We start from the raw sequence: 18782 nt of genomic DNA on the forward strand, positions 1-18782 counted from the left end.
GCCAGCTTAATGGAGACAGCTCTGGTCTGAGCTATGGAATAAATGAGAGAGCCTTCAAGCTCCCCTGAGAACCTCTATTCCACCTCTGGCCTGCTTCCAATGCAGCAGTAATTGTACAATTATAGCAGCATTATATATAGAAAATTAACATGAGTTCTTAAGTCGTTCAACAATAGCTCAGCATAATTATTTACACTGTAGTCACAGAATATCTGAGAGGAAAAAAAAAACCTCTAGGCTTTTAGGGAAGGAAAATTGTAGCAATTACTGGCCTAGTAGCTCTTTTTAAAGTAATGTTCATGTATTTGAAAGGAAGATTTTTTTTTACTTCCTTAACCTGCAACATGAGCAGTAATGCTGGAGTCAGTCTGCACACACTCCCTTCAGGAGGCAGGGGGAGCTGTCTGGTGGCAATTACAGCTCTCACTGCCAGGAGCCAGGTCACAATTAGCAGTCTGGGACTTCACATCACAGCTTGCAAAAAGACAGGCCTCGTGTGCTTGGGAACACAAAGAGGACACATCACATTATACTGTAAGACAAAGCTGGTATTTAATTCACACCTACAGAATAATTACATTTGCTCTTACTGAGTAAAACTGACAAGTACTCGGTGATAAGGGGTATTTACAGCAGGGAGACTAAACTTAGTTCTTTTGTAGTGGGAAAATCCCCCACACCTCTTCTTGAAAAATTGTGGACTAATAGAAGAGCCATGATGATCAAAACAGTATAAAGAAATATAGCACTCCTGAAACATAACTGAGGCAGGTACAAGTAACAGACCTTTAAAGTGCAACCAAGATAAGCAAACACAGTGAATAATTCTAGCAGCACACCCACTGGCAAATTAAAACAATGAGTTATTAAGAGTTGTGGTTATTATGTATTAGTCTTTTTTCTCATGAATAGGAAATCTTGCTGTAATGAAAATAACTGTGGTTCTTTGGTTCAGCGCTGTTAAATCCAGCATATCTCATCCTGCTGCCCAGTGAGCCTGTCCTCCTCGAGAGTGCTGTGCTAGTGTGTTTAGGGATGGCTGTGCATGTGGAGGAGAGTGAATCACCTCAAAGAGACAGTCAGTAAGGGCCTTGTCTTCAGAGGGTGCTCACAGCCAGAAAATGCAACAAGGAACCAGAAAAGGCCTCACACTAAAGGAAATAAAGAATTTATCTAGTGGTAGGACTGGATGTATACCCACAAGAACAAATGCCAGTCTTACCCTGTGGACAACCTTCCCAAAAGTAAAGGAAGAAGCTTAATTGAGATTAATGGTCTTTTTTGCTGAGGCCTGTGGGAAGTCCTAGTAAGGCAATGTACTAAACAGTGAATGTAATTTAAAATAAATGCAAACTTTAAAAGATATAAATAGCATATGACACTGAATGAGAAATGCCTTCTGCCTTTCTCACCTTGCTTTTTAGAGACACTTTCACCTGTTGGATTTAAAGTAACATTCGAGTTTCTATTTTTGGAAGGCCAACATGCCTGCTTAGTACACCAGCATAAACTGAAACTCTCAATGATGTCACACTGAGCAGACACTGCTTTGAGCCAGCTTATGCTGTGGTCACAGATGATAAATTTCTATAATCTAAGTTAAAGTAATTGTACTCACATGTGTTGATTCTGCTTGTAGTAACATTTTTTCTAGGTTTTCTTGAATGTTAAACTTAGTTTTTCTCCATTTTCTACCATCTACATTGATCTTACATATTTGTGCTCACACAGTCGTGACAAAACACCTTTCCACAAAAACAAGGCCAAAAAATTTTATACAGTAATTCCTGCACCAAACCAGCTGTTCTAAGATGAACCAGACAGGTTTTCTGTTATAAGGTAAGTAATTTGAGAATTTAATAGGCTAGAGGTTTAATAATTTATATAAATATCTAACACACATACATTGAATGGTAAGGGAACATAATTTACTATTCCCTTCACTATATACTTGTTTAATATTATACTTAATTGTCCTTAAAAGTCCTACACAAAACAGTCATCATCGTGCAAAACTTAATTTTTTCTGATATGCACTGAGTACGCAAGGCATGTACATGTTCCTCTAATTTATACCAGGACATATAAATACACTCACAAATACACATCTCAAGTATACTGATCCAATCTGAAATAATTACATTCAGACACCGAACAGAGTACTTAAACATGGCAGAAAAAACTGAAGGTCTGTAATATTTTATCTTCAGCTTTTTCTGTTATCATCATTACTTAACAATGTTCCATTTTTCCTCAGTAAATAGATCTATTAAAGCAGAGAACCAGAACTTTTCCCTGTCTTTACCAGGTCTACTTAAAATCATCTTCTTGCATCTTACCTTTTCTTCTAACCAAAATTTTTATTTTGCTTTGTCCAGAAGTCGGATTCTTTCAAATGCTCTAATGAAACACAAATCTTTCTGGTTTGCAGGCATCTTTCCTTTTATCCTTTGCTTTCAGATTGTGCTTTCATCTTCTCATCTCCTCCTCCCTTAGTTGCTGTTTTGAGTGAACAGTACTCCCATTTCATGTATCATCACTCTCAGCATAGCTGTCATAACTTGAAAATTATAAAACACTGTAGAAGAAATTCAGGCAGGTATAATTCTGTTTGCCACAGAGAACTGCACTAACTACAAACAGTCTTGCTGTGGTCCTGATATTTTACTGAACAGTCTGTGCATAAGCTGAACATTCCTTAATGCTCACACCATAAAATCATCTTCCATAATTTTTAGTGCTTTACATGGTGGCATTTGTATGCTACATTAATTGACTTAATAAGTTTCTCTGTGTGTATTTTTCTCATGACTTGCTTGCTTCTTAAAATATTTCACTTGGAAATAAAACTATTCTTAAGAAAATTCATCCTACTTGAAGGATGCTCATCTTACCCTAAAGCAATCAAAATCAAATTTCCTATATACTGTTAAAATCAATGACAGATCTATGGATAATGCAGAGAGCAGCAATTAATCAGAATTTATCTATACCATGAAAAAATAATTTTATACTTTTATGAATTCAAAATGTACTCTTATTTTTCAATCTATTTGATATGAAAAACCCTAAAATTATTTTATCTCCTACAAGGGAATGGTGGGTTATCCCAAAGTATAGTCTAGAATCCAAGATTTTAAAGCACATTTTTCATATTCATATTTTCATACACAGTACTAATGTCTCAACAATCCTGTCCAAACTGACCAAAGTTCTGTGCTGGTGGGTTATTCCTCAGTTTCTGTTGGTACAAGCTCACAGTCAATTCACAATTAAAATTAAATAGTTGCCTTACTATTTTTAAGGTGAGGGATAATGTTGCATGGCTTTTGTCTCATATTCTTAAGGAAACAAAATATCTCACAAAAATTATATGAGACAAATTTGTCATTTTTATGATAAACTTTTATTGAAAAATTAAAACTGCATTCATAACTTCTTTATAACATCAACATTTCTTAAACCACAAAACAGAGATTCTGTTTAAAAAATCTCTTTATATTTGTCACCATTCAAAAAACAGATTATGAGCTAACTCCATGATGATTTCAAAATTCTGGATTTATCCCAAGGCCCCTGCTTCTGGCTGTCTGCTGTGAATTGTATAACCTATCTTCTCTAAAAATTAACTTTAATAACACAATCAGAATTTTTCTCATTCCAAATCGCCAGCTGCTGTTGGTTTTTATCCAGTGGTCAGTCCTTTCCAAATAAATTTTGTCAGTTAATAAACACTGCAGCTTCCCGTTCAGCTAAGATCTTGCCTATTGTTTAATTGATCTGAATCCACCCATGCAAAGTTACATTGATTGTCCATGTGATTTTAAAGGCAAAGTTGCTACCTCAGAATATATTTTCAACCTCAGAAAAACAAAGTGGCTCACCTGGAATTAAAATGCTTTACATTAGTCAATACTTCTGTATATCCATACATCCTAATCTCTCACAGTCAATAGTATATGGATTAAAAAAAAGGAACATTCCAGGCCAGTGTTTGAGAAGCTGTGGCAATTACTCAGATGGAAATGACCTAATAAGAGAACAGATGAGTTTTCTCACTAATGACTACACCTGCTCTGTTAAAATCAGCTGAGTCAGAAATTAATATGAGAACAGTGCCTGTTGAACACAGTATGTGTTACAGGAAAACACCCCAGAATCTGATATTAGAATCAAAGGCTTTGCAAAAATCTAATTGTGGTCTTCTGTGTCAAGACACAACACTGCAGAAAAGCAAAATAAATGCAGAGGGTAGGAAGATAAATTGAAACCCTCTGTCTTTAGAGACAACACCTTTAACTAACACATGCATTAACTGTGTTGCTTCCAAAACAAGCAGGAGGAGCTCCATTATTCCCACCTAGCTGCAAATCTTCAACCGGAATAGGAAGAATCTCTGATGCTTTTGACCTTCAAAACACAAGATACTCCATTAGATGAAGAAGCAGAAAATGTAGTGAGCAAAGCATTATACATGCACCCTAGGTCTGTCTCTGTGAAGAGCTCTAGCTCTGTTTCTGACTACATCACAGGCTGTCAGGGGCTTGCTGCAGGAATGCCAGTCAGCTGTGTCATGGTCTTTCCTACAGCTTCAGGATGAAGATGATTCTCTTCACCTAGTTTACATGCTTCAAGGAGAAGTAACATCTCAGATACTTCATTATTAGAATATTGAGATGGTGATCTGGGTACAGGCTTCATGAGGTTAAAATATTAAGGTTAGAGGACTGAGGGTAAGTTAGAGAGTTAGTAATGTTGTTATTGACAAGGGAGGTGGAGGAAATCAGAAATTCCCACCTAAGAACTGGTGAGATCATCATAATCATAAGAACCATAGTGTTTTTGTGGAAGACATAAAATCCTCTAGTGAAGCTAAGTCACCAGTAATACATCTTTGGATTAATTATATTAGTTCATAGTGTTTCTCATACACAAGAAGGAATGAAAGAATTTTTTCGATCTTCTATAGCTGCCTTTTGAATAAAGTAAAACTGAGACCAGATTTCAGACAGAAGTCTGAAATAAAAATGTGAAGTGTGCTTCTTCAAAACAAACTTTTTTCTGTACTCTAAGAACAGCTCTCAATGAGAGGTCCTCGAGTTTTGCTGAACAGTTGGAATTACAAAGGATGGCATTTAATAGTATGGAAGTTGGTACTCAAGTCAATGTTCATGCCAACTGCATCTGCACTGCAGGCCTCAGGTCACACAGCACGGATGTTTACATCAGGAAATGTCAAGTGTTGAATACACTGTAATACAATAAGCTTATAATTGAGGAATATGGAGGTTTAAGGTCAAGAAGGCGAGAAACCAACTACACTGTCTTGAAAAAAATCTAATGAAAGAAGTACTGTGTTGGTAAGATTACTAGGGGGTTTAATGATATGAAGTAACATGCAGATCTCTTTTGAGAGTCTTACTCTGAAATGTAAAGGTCAGTGACAAATTTACAGTAATTTTTAGATTCAACTTGATTTGAAGAGAAGATTTTACAGAGGGTTATGAAAGAGGAATAAGCAAGAGTCCAATGAAAAGCTGGAAAGGCTGTGCTATAGGACACAGCTTTTACAGTGACAGCTTCTTTCTTCTCCCTGTGCTGACACAGCCACAAATGAGACACCATCCTCAAAGCCAGCCGTGGGACCTGCAGGATGGAAATCTCTCTTGCCTGTAGATGTCCTTCCACAGGACTGACAGGGGCCAGAGAGACTGCAAAAACTGCATAGCATGACTGTATTCCACTGAAAGTTTCTAAAATAATTCAATTTTATCAGTGAGGTCGAGGGGAGGGAGAGAAAGCGATTAGTTACTGACTTGCAAAGAATCATATATGAAAACACTTGAAATCAGCATATTCCATTTATCACCACGACACTGACTCAGTGAACAGAGGATTATTGAATCACCATTTTGTTCCACTACTGTTTCCAGTATAGACTTTTCCACTCAGTAATATTGATTATATAATGATTAAAATTGATCAAACTACAGATGGATCTGATGCCTATACTTCGAAAAGCCTAACCAGTTGAAATTATTGGGACAAGTGAGCTGTGTTAGAAGATACTGAGATTACTTTTTGTTTTATTTATTTTATAAGCTCCAAATAGATAGTGAATAGTGAATAGTGAATAGTGAATTCCATTTCACTAAAAGAATGATGCTGGTTAAACTCCCACAGAATTTAGTTAAACTGGTCACAGAGGTCAGTCCCGAAATAAAACTCAAAAACAGGGGCCTTGGTTAGCAAACAATATTCACTAGAAAAGCATTCAGAACACTGAACAGTCTGACATTACAAGAAATAAAACTGAAATTTCTAATAATTCTAATAGATTAAAGGGATCCCATAATTTATAGTCTATACACAATGTCAGAATTCCTTATCTTCAGTAAAATTATCTGTAAGTTATTACTTTAAGGGCACTAGGATTTAAACAAAAGTGTCAACTAATATTTTTGTATTTTTTCTTTGGCTCACAAAGACACTAAAATACCATAAACATTATTTAGAACTTCAATAATATATAAATAGGTTACATTACAAACAGAAGAAAATACAAGACAATTCTTCAGCATGGTAAATCTCTGCATATAAATAAGCAAATATTTCAGATACCTACAATTAAACAGTTATCTTGCTGTAAAACTATTACATTTAAATCCTTTTACACAAAGTCATTTAACAATAATGTACACAATCTACACAAATTAACCTCTAAAAATACAGCAATAATATACCTGTTACAATGACTCTGCTACTGTCATCCCCTGATTTGACACTAAAGGGCAAATACAACTATTTTACTCAAAGGTGCTCTTAGAGATTGCTGTTCTGAATGTGAGAAGAGCACCAACAATAAGATCTAATACTGTTATACATTTTCTTTAGCTCCTAAGAATCTACATTTTAGAAATGTTTCTCTATGTCTATTTCTGTCTGGCAGAAAAACTTGTAGCACATTATCCACATCAAAGTTGTTGAAGGAAAACTTAATTTTCTTAAAGTGGAAAACATGCTGTGGCTTAGATCTAAGTTTATAACCACTTTATATATATATTTTATATATATATATATATGTATGTATATATATAATTATATATATTTATTTATACTGTACATATATACTGTGCAGAATTCTTAATTTGCTATTTTAATACTTATTAATTTTCTGCTGTCTACAATAAACAAGACCATTGTAAGAGTCAATAGTACTTCAACTTCAAGATAATACATTTTCCCTCAATAATATGATCTACCAATACATATATATATTTCAGTAGCCTATAGTTGTTTTGTTTAAGGATGTCTTAGGAGATTGAAACTTACAGAAAGAGAATTTCCTTAAAACATGTTCTGCAGAACTGGATTAAAAAAGAGCCAGTGCTGGAAAACAGTGAATTAACGAAATAAATAATTCAACCACTACAGCTCCTGCCCCAGTCTCTCAATTTCCTCGATGAGGAAGTCAATGTCAGACTTGGTTGCTGCTGGGTTTGAGATGACCATTCGGAAGAAGTTGACTTTATCGCCCTGAGGCTGATATCCAACCATGGTGGTCCCTGACTCCATCATCAATGCCTTGATTTTAGGTGCCACCTTTATTGTTAAAAAAAGAGAGAGAGAGAGAGAAAGAGAGAAGAAAAATTATTCTTTCCTTGTATGTCACAGCATTTCTTAATTCAGAAAATAAATTGACACGTGTTTATTTTAATAAAAAAATGTCTGTGACAAGAAAAAGCTTGAAAAACTAAATATGTAGGATTGGCTATTCAAAGGAAAATTAAAAACAATAATGTCCATCTTTTTGATTTAAATTAATAGCATCCAAGAGTATTCACTATGTAATAATTTTATATATTAAATGTATATTTAGTTTCTTTGTGCTGGAGACTTTGTCAGGAAACATTTTCTGCCTCTGTATGAAAGTCCACTCCAGACCTTGATGGTAATGGATGTTTTCCATGAGAATATTATACGTTCTCAAAGCATTTTGTATGTGGGGACAACAATGGAAATTTTTCAACAAGATCTATGTCATAAAGAATATTTTTGTTAGCATAAGCCATGGAAACTTTCCAGTAGTTTTGCAGTACTGTGCATTTACCACAATCCCTCTTCCTTGGTTTAATTTACAAGGAGTAATGTTCTGACAGTCTTAATATTTGGTATTGACTAAGCCCAGTTTTTCCATCCAGACCTTCATTCTCCTGCTCTACTCTCTGCCAGGCAAGGTCAGATGTCTGGCTCTTTTACTGTTTTGTTCAATGCTTTATGATGTCCTCTAGCATTTAACAGGGTCAAATCAAATATTTCATCCCTCTTGCTGTTTCTTACCTCTTACCTCTATTTTCCTCTATTCCCTCTTTTTTTGGCAATTTCTTTGTCTAACATGGGACTGGCTTGACCCAGGAATTTCTCCCAGGAATTTCTATTCTCTTCTGTTCTCTTTCCCCACTGTGATGTAGCCATTAAATCCTCTACAAAATCTCCCAACTTTGCCCATTCTTCTCCCTTCCCTAACGCCCACACAGACACAGACACAAAAGAGGAATTGTTTTTGACATCTGTGAAATCATTCTTTTGTCTCCTGAATGTATTTTGTTCCACTTCTGCTTAAAACACTACTACAAAATTACTGGAATCTTCTGATGCTGCTTCTGATGATGCTTCTATGATGACTTCACTTCCCTCCACCACTTCAAATAAATGTATCCCAAAGTCCTCCAAAGGGTATTCATTTTCACTGAAATGCACGAATGCATTGGCATTTAAAATCAAAATAAAGACCTGAAAGGAACTTACAGGTTTTCATGTCCTTTACCTGTCCAAGCATTTTCAAACAATTGCCCTTCTGTTTCTTTTGTTGATAAGCTGTCCTATCCAAAGTAGACTGTAGGCCTAGCTACTTTTTGAAGGCTTGTAACACTTGTGAGCACAAGATAATTGTTCTGAATATGTTCTAAATCTGGTTCTATAGGGAAAACATGACTTCAGCATCAATATAAATAAAGAAAAAAGTCAACAAATGTCAAGGTCATAACAAGCAGCAGAAAACTGAGGTCCCAGAATTTGGAATTATCTTTTTACATTTAACCAAAAATACTTACCCTGTGTAACTTTTCTCTTCTCTCGTCAGAGTCTGGCATGCCCCTGAGACTTGGAGGAATATACCAAAAACATACATTTGTATGCTCTGGCTGCAAAAGAACAAAACATATACATCAATTAAAAAATTATACAGCTCAGTCCCACACTAAAGGCTAGTCAGTAGCATATTTTATCACAGACATGAAAGACAAAATATAGTATTAACTTTCCTAGTCCTGCCTGTTAAACAGAAAGGAATGGATTGCAGTACTGCTGCTTGCCTCTGCTGCCTTAGATTCCCTATACATTGTCCCATTTGCAATATTTAGGTTGCTAATGAAGTGCAAATGCTTTTCACCCTTCTGCAATTTTATGAGTAACTGTTTTTCAGGATCACAGCAAGGGCAACCCAATTTTCCTTTCCTTAGTAAAGGGAGAAATGAAGTTTATACTATGACCCAAAGGTTTATGTAGTGGCATTAGCAACAGAATGTACAGTCAAAATAGCAGATTCTCAGTGATGGACATGATAATCTCAGTATGAGTAGGTGGTATTAAGGTAACCTTCATGCCCTAAACTGAGAAGGCCTCTACAGGAAGGAAGAGATAAACCTGACATTTATGGTACAAAACCACATATATTTGACAAAAAGAACTGCCCAGATGCCAATAGTCATGTAGTTCTTTATAAAATAAGAGCAGTTTTGCACAGCTGTTTAAAGGACTGTGAGAAGCATGAAGACAGATTTGGCTCATACATATGTGAAAGCAAACTTACCTCCCCTTCAAAAACCATCTCAAATTCTTCTCTGTTTTTGATTTTAGTGTAGAGGTATTCTGCCAGCTCCAGGCATTTATTGATCTGATTTTCAAATCCTACTGTACCCTGTTTTAATAAGAAGGTAGGTATTAATTATACGGTCTTTTTTTATGCTCTGATGCAATCACCTTCTCAGATAGGTTTCACTCTTATGTATTTTCAGGCAGAAAATATTTAGCAGTATTATTTGTTGTAACTTAAAAGTAGCATTAATCAATGGTTTTAAAGTGGCCAAAGGTAGCCCAATTGTAAGTCACTGGTTGGTTTGTCTCATTTTAAGAGAATTTATTATGAAAATAACAAGGACTTCCACTATTTCTGGTAAATTATTTTAGGTCTTTTGTATTTCTTTCAGTTTCCAAAAATATTATGGATGTTATGTCCTGGCATCCCAGCTGCTGCTGAAAGACCAGAAACTTGGAATGGAAACTCAGTTGAAAGTGTAAGAATTGGGAAGTACATTATTTCCTCTGAGCAGTTTTCCAGAAATGAGCATTTAATCAGCAAGAAAAGTCTGTAATATGTTTACCAGAAGTCACTTGCCTACCCATTGATATATTGTCAAAATCATAATCCCAGGAAAATTATATGAATGTTGACAGTAAATATTGGGGTTTTTTTAAGTATACTTTGTACATAAATGAGGAAGCAAGCCTTTTCTCCCAACGTGAAAATTGTTTTGTTATTTTAGAGTTTATCATTAGATTTAATATCAAATTTATTTTAAAAATTAGACTCTGGACAGGTTACCCAGCTGAATTCCCATTTTGCTAGCAGAAGAGCAAGAATAACAGTAATGAGATGACTGCAGATAAAGCAATAAAAATGGAATGTGTTTTCTTGACGACATGACTACTTCATCTTGTGAAGATGTAAGCCTGGACATATGCCCATGTGTAAATTCAGCCATCCAGGCATACCACAGTAGTGCCAGGTAATCAGCTGTGGAATCATCACTTGGGCAATGCTTCCTCAGAAAAAGGCTTTGTTTTCCAAGCTGCTTATAAAATCTATGCATTGAAAGGTCATGTTCAAAGAACCCTTTAAATCATCAAGGCTACTCTGATGTTACTACAAGTAATCTGTCATAACATACCAATGCAAGCGTAGAGCATCACAACAAAAGATCAGTTTGGTGCCCTGCCTGCCCTCGATGGTTTTTCTGCAGGACTCATCTAGTGACTCAAATCTTTCTTCTAATTGTCATCTGAATTTACTGACAGCTAGCATTGTTCTACAATTCACATAGTTCCTTTCTGAGCTAATACTTGGATACTTGTGTGTTTAGAGATTGTAATGACACAAACATTTATGTCAAAATTAAGTATTCCATTACATGACACTTAGAAATAAAATAAATAAATTTCTGGGTTTTGAGGGCAACTCCTATTATTTACCTTTGCTTTCCACATCAACCAGAATTTGAAAATGTCCACATGTCGACCGCACTGGATTGCCTTATCTCCAGTGTCATAGGAGACGTCGTACTGTTTGTCTGGCTGGAAGAGATAGCCTGCACACATTTGATTGCAGCCTTGGAGGATACCCTACAATGAAAAATGCACACACTTAAATAACTAACCTGGCATTTGTGCATGAGACAATGTACAAATTAGTGTGTATAAATAGTGTATAAAAATGTATTTCAAACGTGTACAGGAGAATTGTTCTTTGATGGGTCACATTATAACATACTGACCTTGTTTTGTAATCCTGAGCCACAAAATTAATTTCATAACCTAAGGTGATTCTCTTAGAAGTCTCTGAGTACTCATATTTTACATGTTTTACACACACAAACACCCCTCCGGAAAAAACATTCCCAGATTAATTTGGATACTTAGTTTGTGATGTTAGCTTTACCCACTTCAATTTACAAGGCTGTGCTCTTTAAACTTAAATTTATGATTTTTAAATTACACACTAGAATAAGGCTGTGGTCTCTCAGTGCAACAGATTGCTACACAAAATGAAGTGAAAAATTTCACTGAAGGTTTAGACTTTGTATGTTGTTCAGTTTTATGACACCTAACATTAGTAATAAGTATAAGCAAAAATGACATAAACTGGACATTTTTTGCATATAAATAAATGTGGTTCCCAGACCAATAGAAATCCACAGTCTACTGGTAAAAAAGTCTGGCAGAATCACCAAGCAGCAAATTCCTGTATGTTACACAGAAGTTTTACACATGATGTTTCTAAAATGGTTTGCACTTCCTTTAGAGTTTATCAGTGTTTTTTGCAAAAAGCTTGAAGACACCAGTGTGTCTCACAGATACAAAAACTTCTATCAAAGTTCTCATACAGAGAACAAAAGCTCTTGCCAAAATCCTGCAATAGCTGGCTCAGTAAGCATGCATGTCACTAAACCAAGGTTCCCTTCAGTAAAGGTGTTTTACAAAGGGAAATAATTGCAGTCCTCAGCTTAGAGCTGGATCAGCGGGAAGAACAACGGCAGATCTAGGGCTGCAACTTACAACTCTTCCATCCCAGTTCTATACACAGGGATTACTTCTTCAACTAAGCACTTCTAGTAGCAATTGGCACACAAGAGATTAGTAGACAACATCATTAGTCCTATCCACATATGATATCATTTTCTTTTTTATCATTTAATAAGAATATGTGTTGCTTAAAAGAAACAAGTCACTGGTTTTGCTGTCATTGATGGCAACAAAGAATCTAGATGCCGGCCTTAAAAGTACGGAGTCATAATAAAAGCAGCATGTGTTCACAGGGAAACTTCTAAACCACTGTGGAAGGTAAAAAACCTGCTTCTTACACAGTTTAGACTGCAACCAAGTACTAAGACTGAGCTCTATGTTCAATATATCATAGAAACAACAGGGCAGGAGCTCAGATGAAGTACATTAGCACAGCTCTATTGTTGCTATCAGAATATGCAAAGATCCAAGGGTCAGGATCTGACCCCTGCTGTCTACAACTTTAATAAGAAAAGCCCAAAACCCCAGGACAGATAAAACAACTTCCAAAACACAATGTAAATCCACAAAATTATTCCTTCCAAAAGAAGTTTTGAACTTAAACAGATTTTGCAGTATCCTCTTTAAAAGTAGGGCTTGATATGTACTTTTTTTCTTTTTTAATGTTTAATTATTAAATATAAGGCAGACCTTCTCCCGGACAAGAATGGCAGAACATTGTAACAGCACTCCCATCATCTTGTGTGGATTCCAAGTGACTGAGTTGGCTCTGCAAAAAAATTACACATTCAGATCAGTCTGGAAAACAGAAACTTCATCTGAAGCACAGTCACCTTTGTTTTCTGCTTTCAGCTGGAAATATATGGAGTTTTGACCATGATGATATCACTGTAGATATTATTACTGCCTTAAGTGTCTTCTTTCCCAGCTGTGCTGTCCAGGAAAGGATTTTTTGTGTGTGTGTTATGATTGCAATATCAGACTTGTGATTAGTTTATATTATTACTAATACCAGCTAATTAGTATCAGACTGGTTAAGTGATACAGTAACATCATCCACAGAAGAGTCCTCTTCTAGAAACAGCACTAATAAAAATAACAAAACTGCTTTGACATGTTCTATCGATTCAAGGTACTGACAGGGAAAGCAGGGGTGTCAGAGAATTAAGGGACTGATATGAATTGTGGGAGAATACAGTTCTTTATTAAACACCTGCTGGAAAAATAGAAAGGAAATAAAAATATATTCTGCATGCTTACCTGCTTTCCCGGTTAGAGCCACAGCCCTTGTTGTCAAGCCCATGGACTGTTAAAAGGTTCTAAAACTTTACATCATATCCTACAATTCTGTACGTAAAGCTTAAAATTTCTTACATGTAAACACAAGTGAATGCACAAGATCACCTAATTTACAAGTCAAGCAGATTTTCTGTATTTTAACATGCTATCCTAGACAGTTTAATGGTGACACTGAAATAAATGTGCCAATGTTGCACATCCATTGACCTTTTCACCCTAAGTAATTAATTACCAAGTGTCCCCTTGATTCACTGCATTTTCCAGAGAAGCAAAATCCATAATGGTACGCATAATGGACTATGCATGTGTTTTTACAATGTGGTTGAAAGAAAATTAAAAGGTATTTCCTCCTCTTCTACATCCTGCTCTCAGAGGACACAGACACAACAGTTTCTCTGTTTTGAGCAACACAGAGATGTCTTCACCCCAGTCTTAGGACGATTGATTTCTAGATACAATTCCAACCCCTGTATGTGCTAGGTTAGACAGTAGCACCCCTCAGCTGAAAGAACAGTGCAGCCTGTTCTGTACCTGGGAAGCTCACCACCCATCTAACATCAGCTGCTTATGCAGTGCAAACCAGCAGATAAATAGCTCCGACTTAGGAGGCAATTATCTTTTAGAAAAACTTCACTGATCGTTCAGATGGAGCAGTCAGGAAAAGGGAATTAATATAACAACTTATTTCCTTTTTAAAACACCATGCCTTCAGTTTAGCCCATTCATTTAATTTTCAGGGTTTCAAACCAAGACAATTTGAAGTCATTCCTCACCAGGAGCCTTAGGTTTATTTTAACATGAAGCTGTCCCTCTCTGCTCAGTGCAGCACCAGGCAGGGGCTGTCCTGCCACAGGCAATGCCACTCTGTGCCATGGCAGCATGCCAGTGCTCCATGCCAGTGCTCCATGCCAGTGCTCCATGCCAGTGCTCCATGCCAGTGCTCCGTGCCCGTGCTCCATGCCAGTGCTCCATGCCAGTGCTCCATGCCAGTGCTCCGTGCCAGTGCTCCGTGCCAGTGCTCCGTGCCCGTGCTCCGTGCCAGTGCTCCGTGCCCGTGCTCCATGCCCGTGCTCCGTGCCAGTGCTCCATGCCCGCGCTCCATGCCAGTGCTCCGTGCCCGTGCTCCGTGCCAGTGCTCCGTGCCCGTGCTCCGTGCCAGTGCTCCGTGCCCGTGCTCCGTGCCAGTGCTCCGTGCCAGTGCTCCGTGCCAGTGCTCCGTGCCAGTGCTCCGTGCCCGTGCTCCGTGCCAGTGCTCCATGCCCGTGCTCCGTGCCAGTGCTCCATGCCCGTGTGTCCCAGCAGGCCAAGTGTGACCTGAGTGTCAGCAACAGACCCCAGCTGGGGCCCAGGACAGGCAATTACACTAAACACATGGGCCCCATCCCATGTTTGAAGATTTGTATAGATGATCAGGAAAGAAATCATTTCATGCTTCATGGCCTGCTGCTTTCTGTATTTGCTTAAAATTATGGCCTTAATTAGCACCTCAGGGTTGACCTCAGGTCAAAAGGGGTGTGCCAAACTCCTGTGACCAAACCTCTGTATCTTAAGAAAATTATTTCGCAATGCTGACTTAATATTAGACATGTTGCCATGAGTCACAAGCAAACTGGACTGGGCAAAGGTTGATAGGATTCTGCTCCTTCAGAGTACCCCACACCACATGCTGCTGGCCTTGCCACAGAAGGGTCCACACGGTTCTGCTGCAGTCCTTCCACACACTGTCCTTGGTGCTGTACTTATTCTTCATTGCTGTATGAGATGCCCAAACCTAGGATAGTTTGTTTTCCCTATGGAAGAGCTTTACTCACTATACTTATCTTAATATTTTACATGGAGTCTATATTCAGAACAGCCAACTCAGGGAAGTAATTTGGTGCTGATTTAAAACTACATGATTAGAGCTTGCTTAAAATATTGTTTGCTTCCCTGAAGGCTGATATCTGCAGTTATGGAAAAGATCTAAAGTTTCTGATTCTTCATTGCTTTTCTGATTTTTTTCAGATGGGCACCATTTTCAGAGGAAATCAAGAGACCAACACACCCATGGGATTATAAACGTACATCTTCTACAGGCTTGTCATCCTTGGATGTAGGAACAACTTTGCCAAAGACTGCACCTGGAATGACTCCTGAGTCAAACTTGTAAGGACCAGTGGGAGGTCCACCAGTCACACTCTCACACTGCTGTCACTGCCATCACAAATGCTTTGCCTCTTAAGTTTGATTCAAAGGCTGGCTTCTGGTCTCAGTGGGCATCTTGGTAAGATGGGTTATGGACCTGGGGGTGCACACATGCTCTTTTCTGCAGACTTCACTCTGACTTCTACCAGAGCTTCCTGCTTGTTTCATGTAATCCTCACGTGGCCCCTGTGCCCTGAGACCAGTGAGCATCTGTGACCCTTTGTGGCCTCTCTGTAAACGACCTCAATCCTCTCCCTGGTACAGCAGAAGTGTAGCAGCTCTGTCTATCATAGTCCTTTCAAGCCTTAAAGTACTGAACCTTGACCCTGAAAATTACTGCTAATTCAGTCTCTACCTCCTGTCTTTGGTGTATACACCTATCTATGTTTTGTGTGTTTGTGTGTAAATAAGAGTGATATAAGACTAAACATATATATGTTCCATTTACAGAACACTCATGAACATGTACTCTTTATTTTCTGGGAAAACTGCAAACATCTTTCAGATGAGAACCTCTACAAATTCCCACTGTGGGTATCCATGCTCAAACCCTTCCCCTGGACCCCTCACGTATCACTGCTATTCTCAAAGCCCTACATTTCAGAGATTGTCTAGCTCTCACACTTCTTTTTCTTCAAATACTTCTCCATCCATTCCCAGATTTATGATCCCTTCAAAGCTATGCGTAGAACAATTTCCCTTTTTTTTTTGCCAAGTAATATCCTTCTCTTCCTTCAAATCTGCTGAAAACTTACCTCTCAATGGTACATCACCGATTTCTTCTGTAGTATTGTTTCAATCTCCCTAATCTGAACCTCTCCCTTCTGTCTCTCAATTGTTTAATTTAGTGTCTAAACTCCTTAACGTAGCAAAGTAATATTTTCATGAGTTGTTGAAGTGCCATGTACCTTATGCAAGCACATTAAGAACAGCATTACAAATAAGCCCTGTGCAGTACCTTTCTATTCCACTCAGTTTATGACGGTGCTTTCGGGACATTAAGAGTCCACCTCCCCAGGCAGCCTGGAAGAGACAGAAAAAAGAGAAGACTCATTTTTTTGAAAAAGCTCAACAGATTTTAGTTTATGAATCAGAATCTAGTCATTTTAATTCAAGAATAATTAAATTAAAATTTAAATATTTTAATTTACGAAAAACCATGTAAACTAAGATCCTCTTTTGCTGGAATAGCAACACTTTTTTGTTACTTACATCTACATGGAGCCAGAGGTTGTATTTTTCACATATATCTGCAATCTCCTGTATTGGATCAAAGGCTCCATACACTGTTGTGCCTGCAGTTGCGTTCACAAAAAGAGGAACGTATCCCTACAGTAAAAATAAAAACATCAAATATAAATTGAAAACACTTTCAGAAAAAGAAAAGGAAAAAAAGGACAATAATTCCAGAAACATTATCTCATTTTGTAAACTAAAAATGTTTTTCTTCTCATGTGAAAGGTACAACATAAGCAACAGTAGAAACTAACTAATCACATACATGGTAAGAACAAACTCTGGTTTTTTCTTTATTTTCTTGTAATTTCACCTCAAAAAATTAGCTAGTTAGAAGATAAAGAATATTATTTTGTCTAATCTCTCTCAGTGAGGAGATTCAAACAATGTAGCAGATGAGAAATATTCAAGTAAATTTGAGACTTTTACAGCAGTATAAACAAAAATTAATTAAATGTGATTTTTAAGTAGTGATTTGAAGGCTTGAAATTGTTCCTTTAGTCTTTATCTACTAATAAACAGAACAAAGCAGAACAAAGCCATCTAAAACAAAAGCAATTAACGAGAAACTATCAGATCAAAGAGAGACTATTTTGAATTAGATGAAATAAATGTGAACCGCTATTTCATAGAGTGCTCAAATGTAAAGGAGTTAAGAAATAAAAAAATAATCTTGATTTCTCTTCGGTTATTTTATTAAAAATTAATGGGTTTTTCCACTGCATTGATTCAAGAAATAGCAATTAATGCCTAAAATTTAAGCTGTCTATATTTAAAAAAAATACATGCTACCTACATGAAATCTATAGGATTTTTAAAGGGCTCCGTGTTTTCATATATTTTCAAAGAGGAAGTTATTTTTTAAAATCATGAACTACAGTTGTGGTTCAAGAGTTAAAAGTCTTTTGGTTTTAAACAGAAAATGGAAATCTTACTAAGACATATAGATAATTCCGTAAACAATTCATTAATGTATAATTAAGCATATAAAAATACTGTTATTATATTTATACCATTATAATGTTCTGTTCAATGTCAACACTCAGGCTTCAAAGGCAGAAGCAATTTTACTAAGCCAAGCATTTAAGCACTAACTTTTAAAAACACAAACCTTTTCTTTTGCTTCCAGAATCTTTGCCTCCAAATCAGCTGGTATTATTTTGCCTCTGTAATTATCACAGAAACAGAAGGACAAAGAAAATTAAAGAATGTATATGGAAATAATAGCTGCAGATGAAATAATTTAATAGGATTTTCTCAACAGGCCATTAGCAACTTGACACACTGTACTGAATCAGTCCTTAAACACAATAAAACAAATTTAACAGATGAACACATTTAATCTATCAAAACTTTAGTATTCATCCTACCTTTCATTGCATTTTATCAAAATAACATTGTCCGTTCCAAATCCAAGTGCAGCTCCAGCTTTCTTTATTGAGTAGTGACTCTGCAGCAAACATATGAACATGAAATGGAGTGGTTTTTAATGACCAAGCATTTTCACAATATATGTCAGTAAATCAAGAATTAGCAATATATTAAGCTCACATGCTCTGAGGTAAAGAGGACCAGTTTAGGGACTGCAGCCATGCCTTTGGTTTTAACTTCAGGGAAATACTTGTAGCGTGCAGCCATTATGCTGTACATGTTGGAGATCGCTCCTCCTGTGAATGCATAAATAAATGAATAATAAAATAGTG

The 18782-nt window shown here is 36.8% G+C and overlaps 1 protein-coding gene across 1 annotated transcript in view; it reads right to left on the minus strand.

Moving 5' to 3' along the window:
- Nucleotides 1-7290: 7290 nt before the first annotated feature.
- The window catches only part of GAD1 (glutamate decarboxylase 1), a 32812-nt gene continuing 21320 nt past the window's right edge, over nt 7291-18782 (minus strand). The window contains exons 8-17 of the mRNA XM_063399819.1: nt 18631-18746; nt 18450-18529; nt 18191-18245; nt 17056-17172; nt 16802-16866; nt 13051-13129; nt 11311-11460; nt 9872-9979; nt 9114-9203; nt 7291-7602 (exon numbers count right to left, since the gene is read on the minus strand). Coding sequence (XP_063255889.1) covers nt 7429-7602; nt 9114-9203; nt 9872-9979; nt 11311-11460; nt 13051-13129; nt 16802-16866; nt 17056-17172; nt 18191-18245; nt 18450-18529; nt 18631-18746 — 1034 coding nt within the window. The 3' untranslated portion in view covers nt 7291-7428. The remainder of the gene's footprint in view (nt 7603-9113; nt 9204-9871; nt 9980-11310; nt 11461-13050; nt 13130-16801; nt 16867-17055; nt 17173-18190; nt 18246-18449; nt 18530-18630; nt 18747-18782) is intronic.

Source organism: Prinia subflava, chromosome 6, assembly GCF_021018805.1.
Source record: "Prinia subflava isolate CZ2003 ecotype Zambia chromosome 6, Cam_Psub_1.2, whole genome shotgun sequence".
Classification (NCBI taxonomy): Eukaryota; Metazoa; Chordata; class Aves; order Passeriformes; family Cisticolidae; genus Prinia; species Prinia subflava.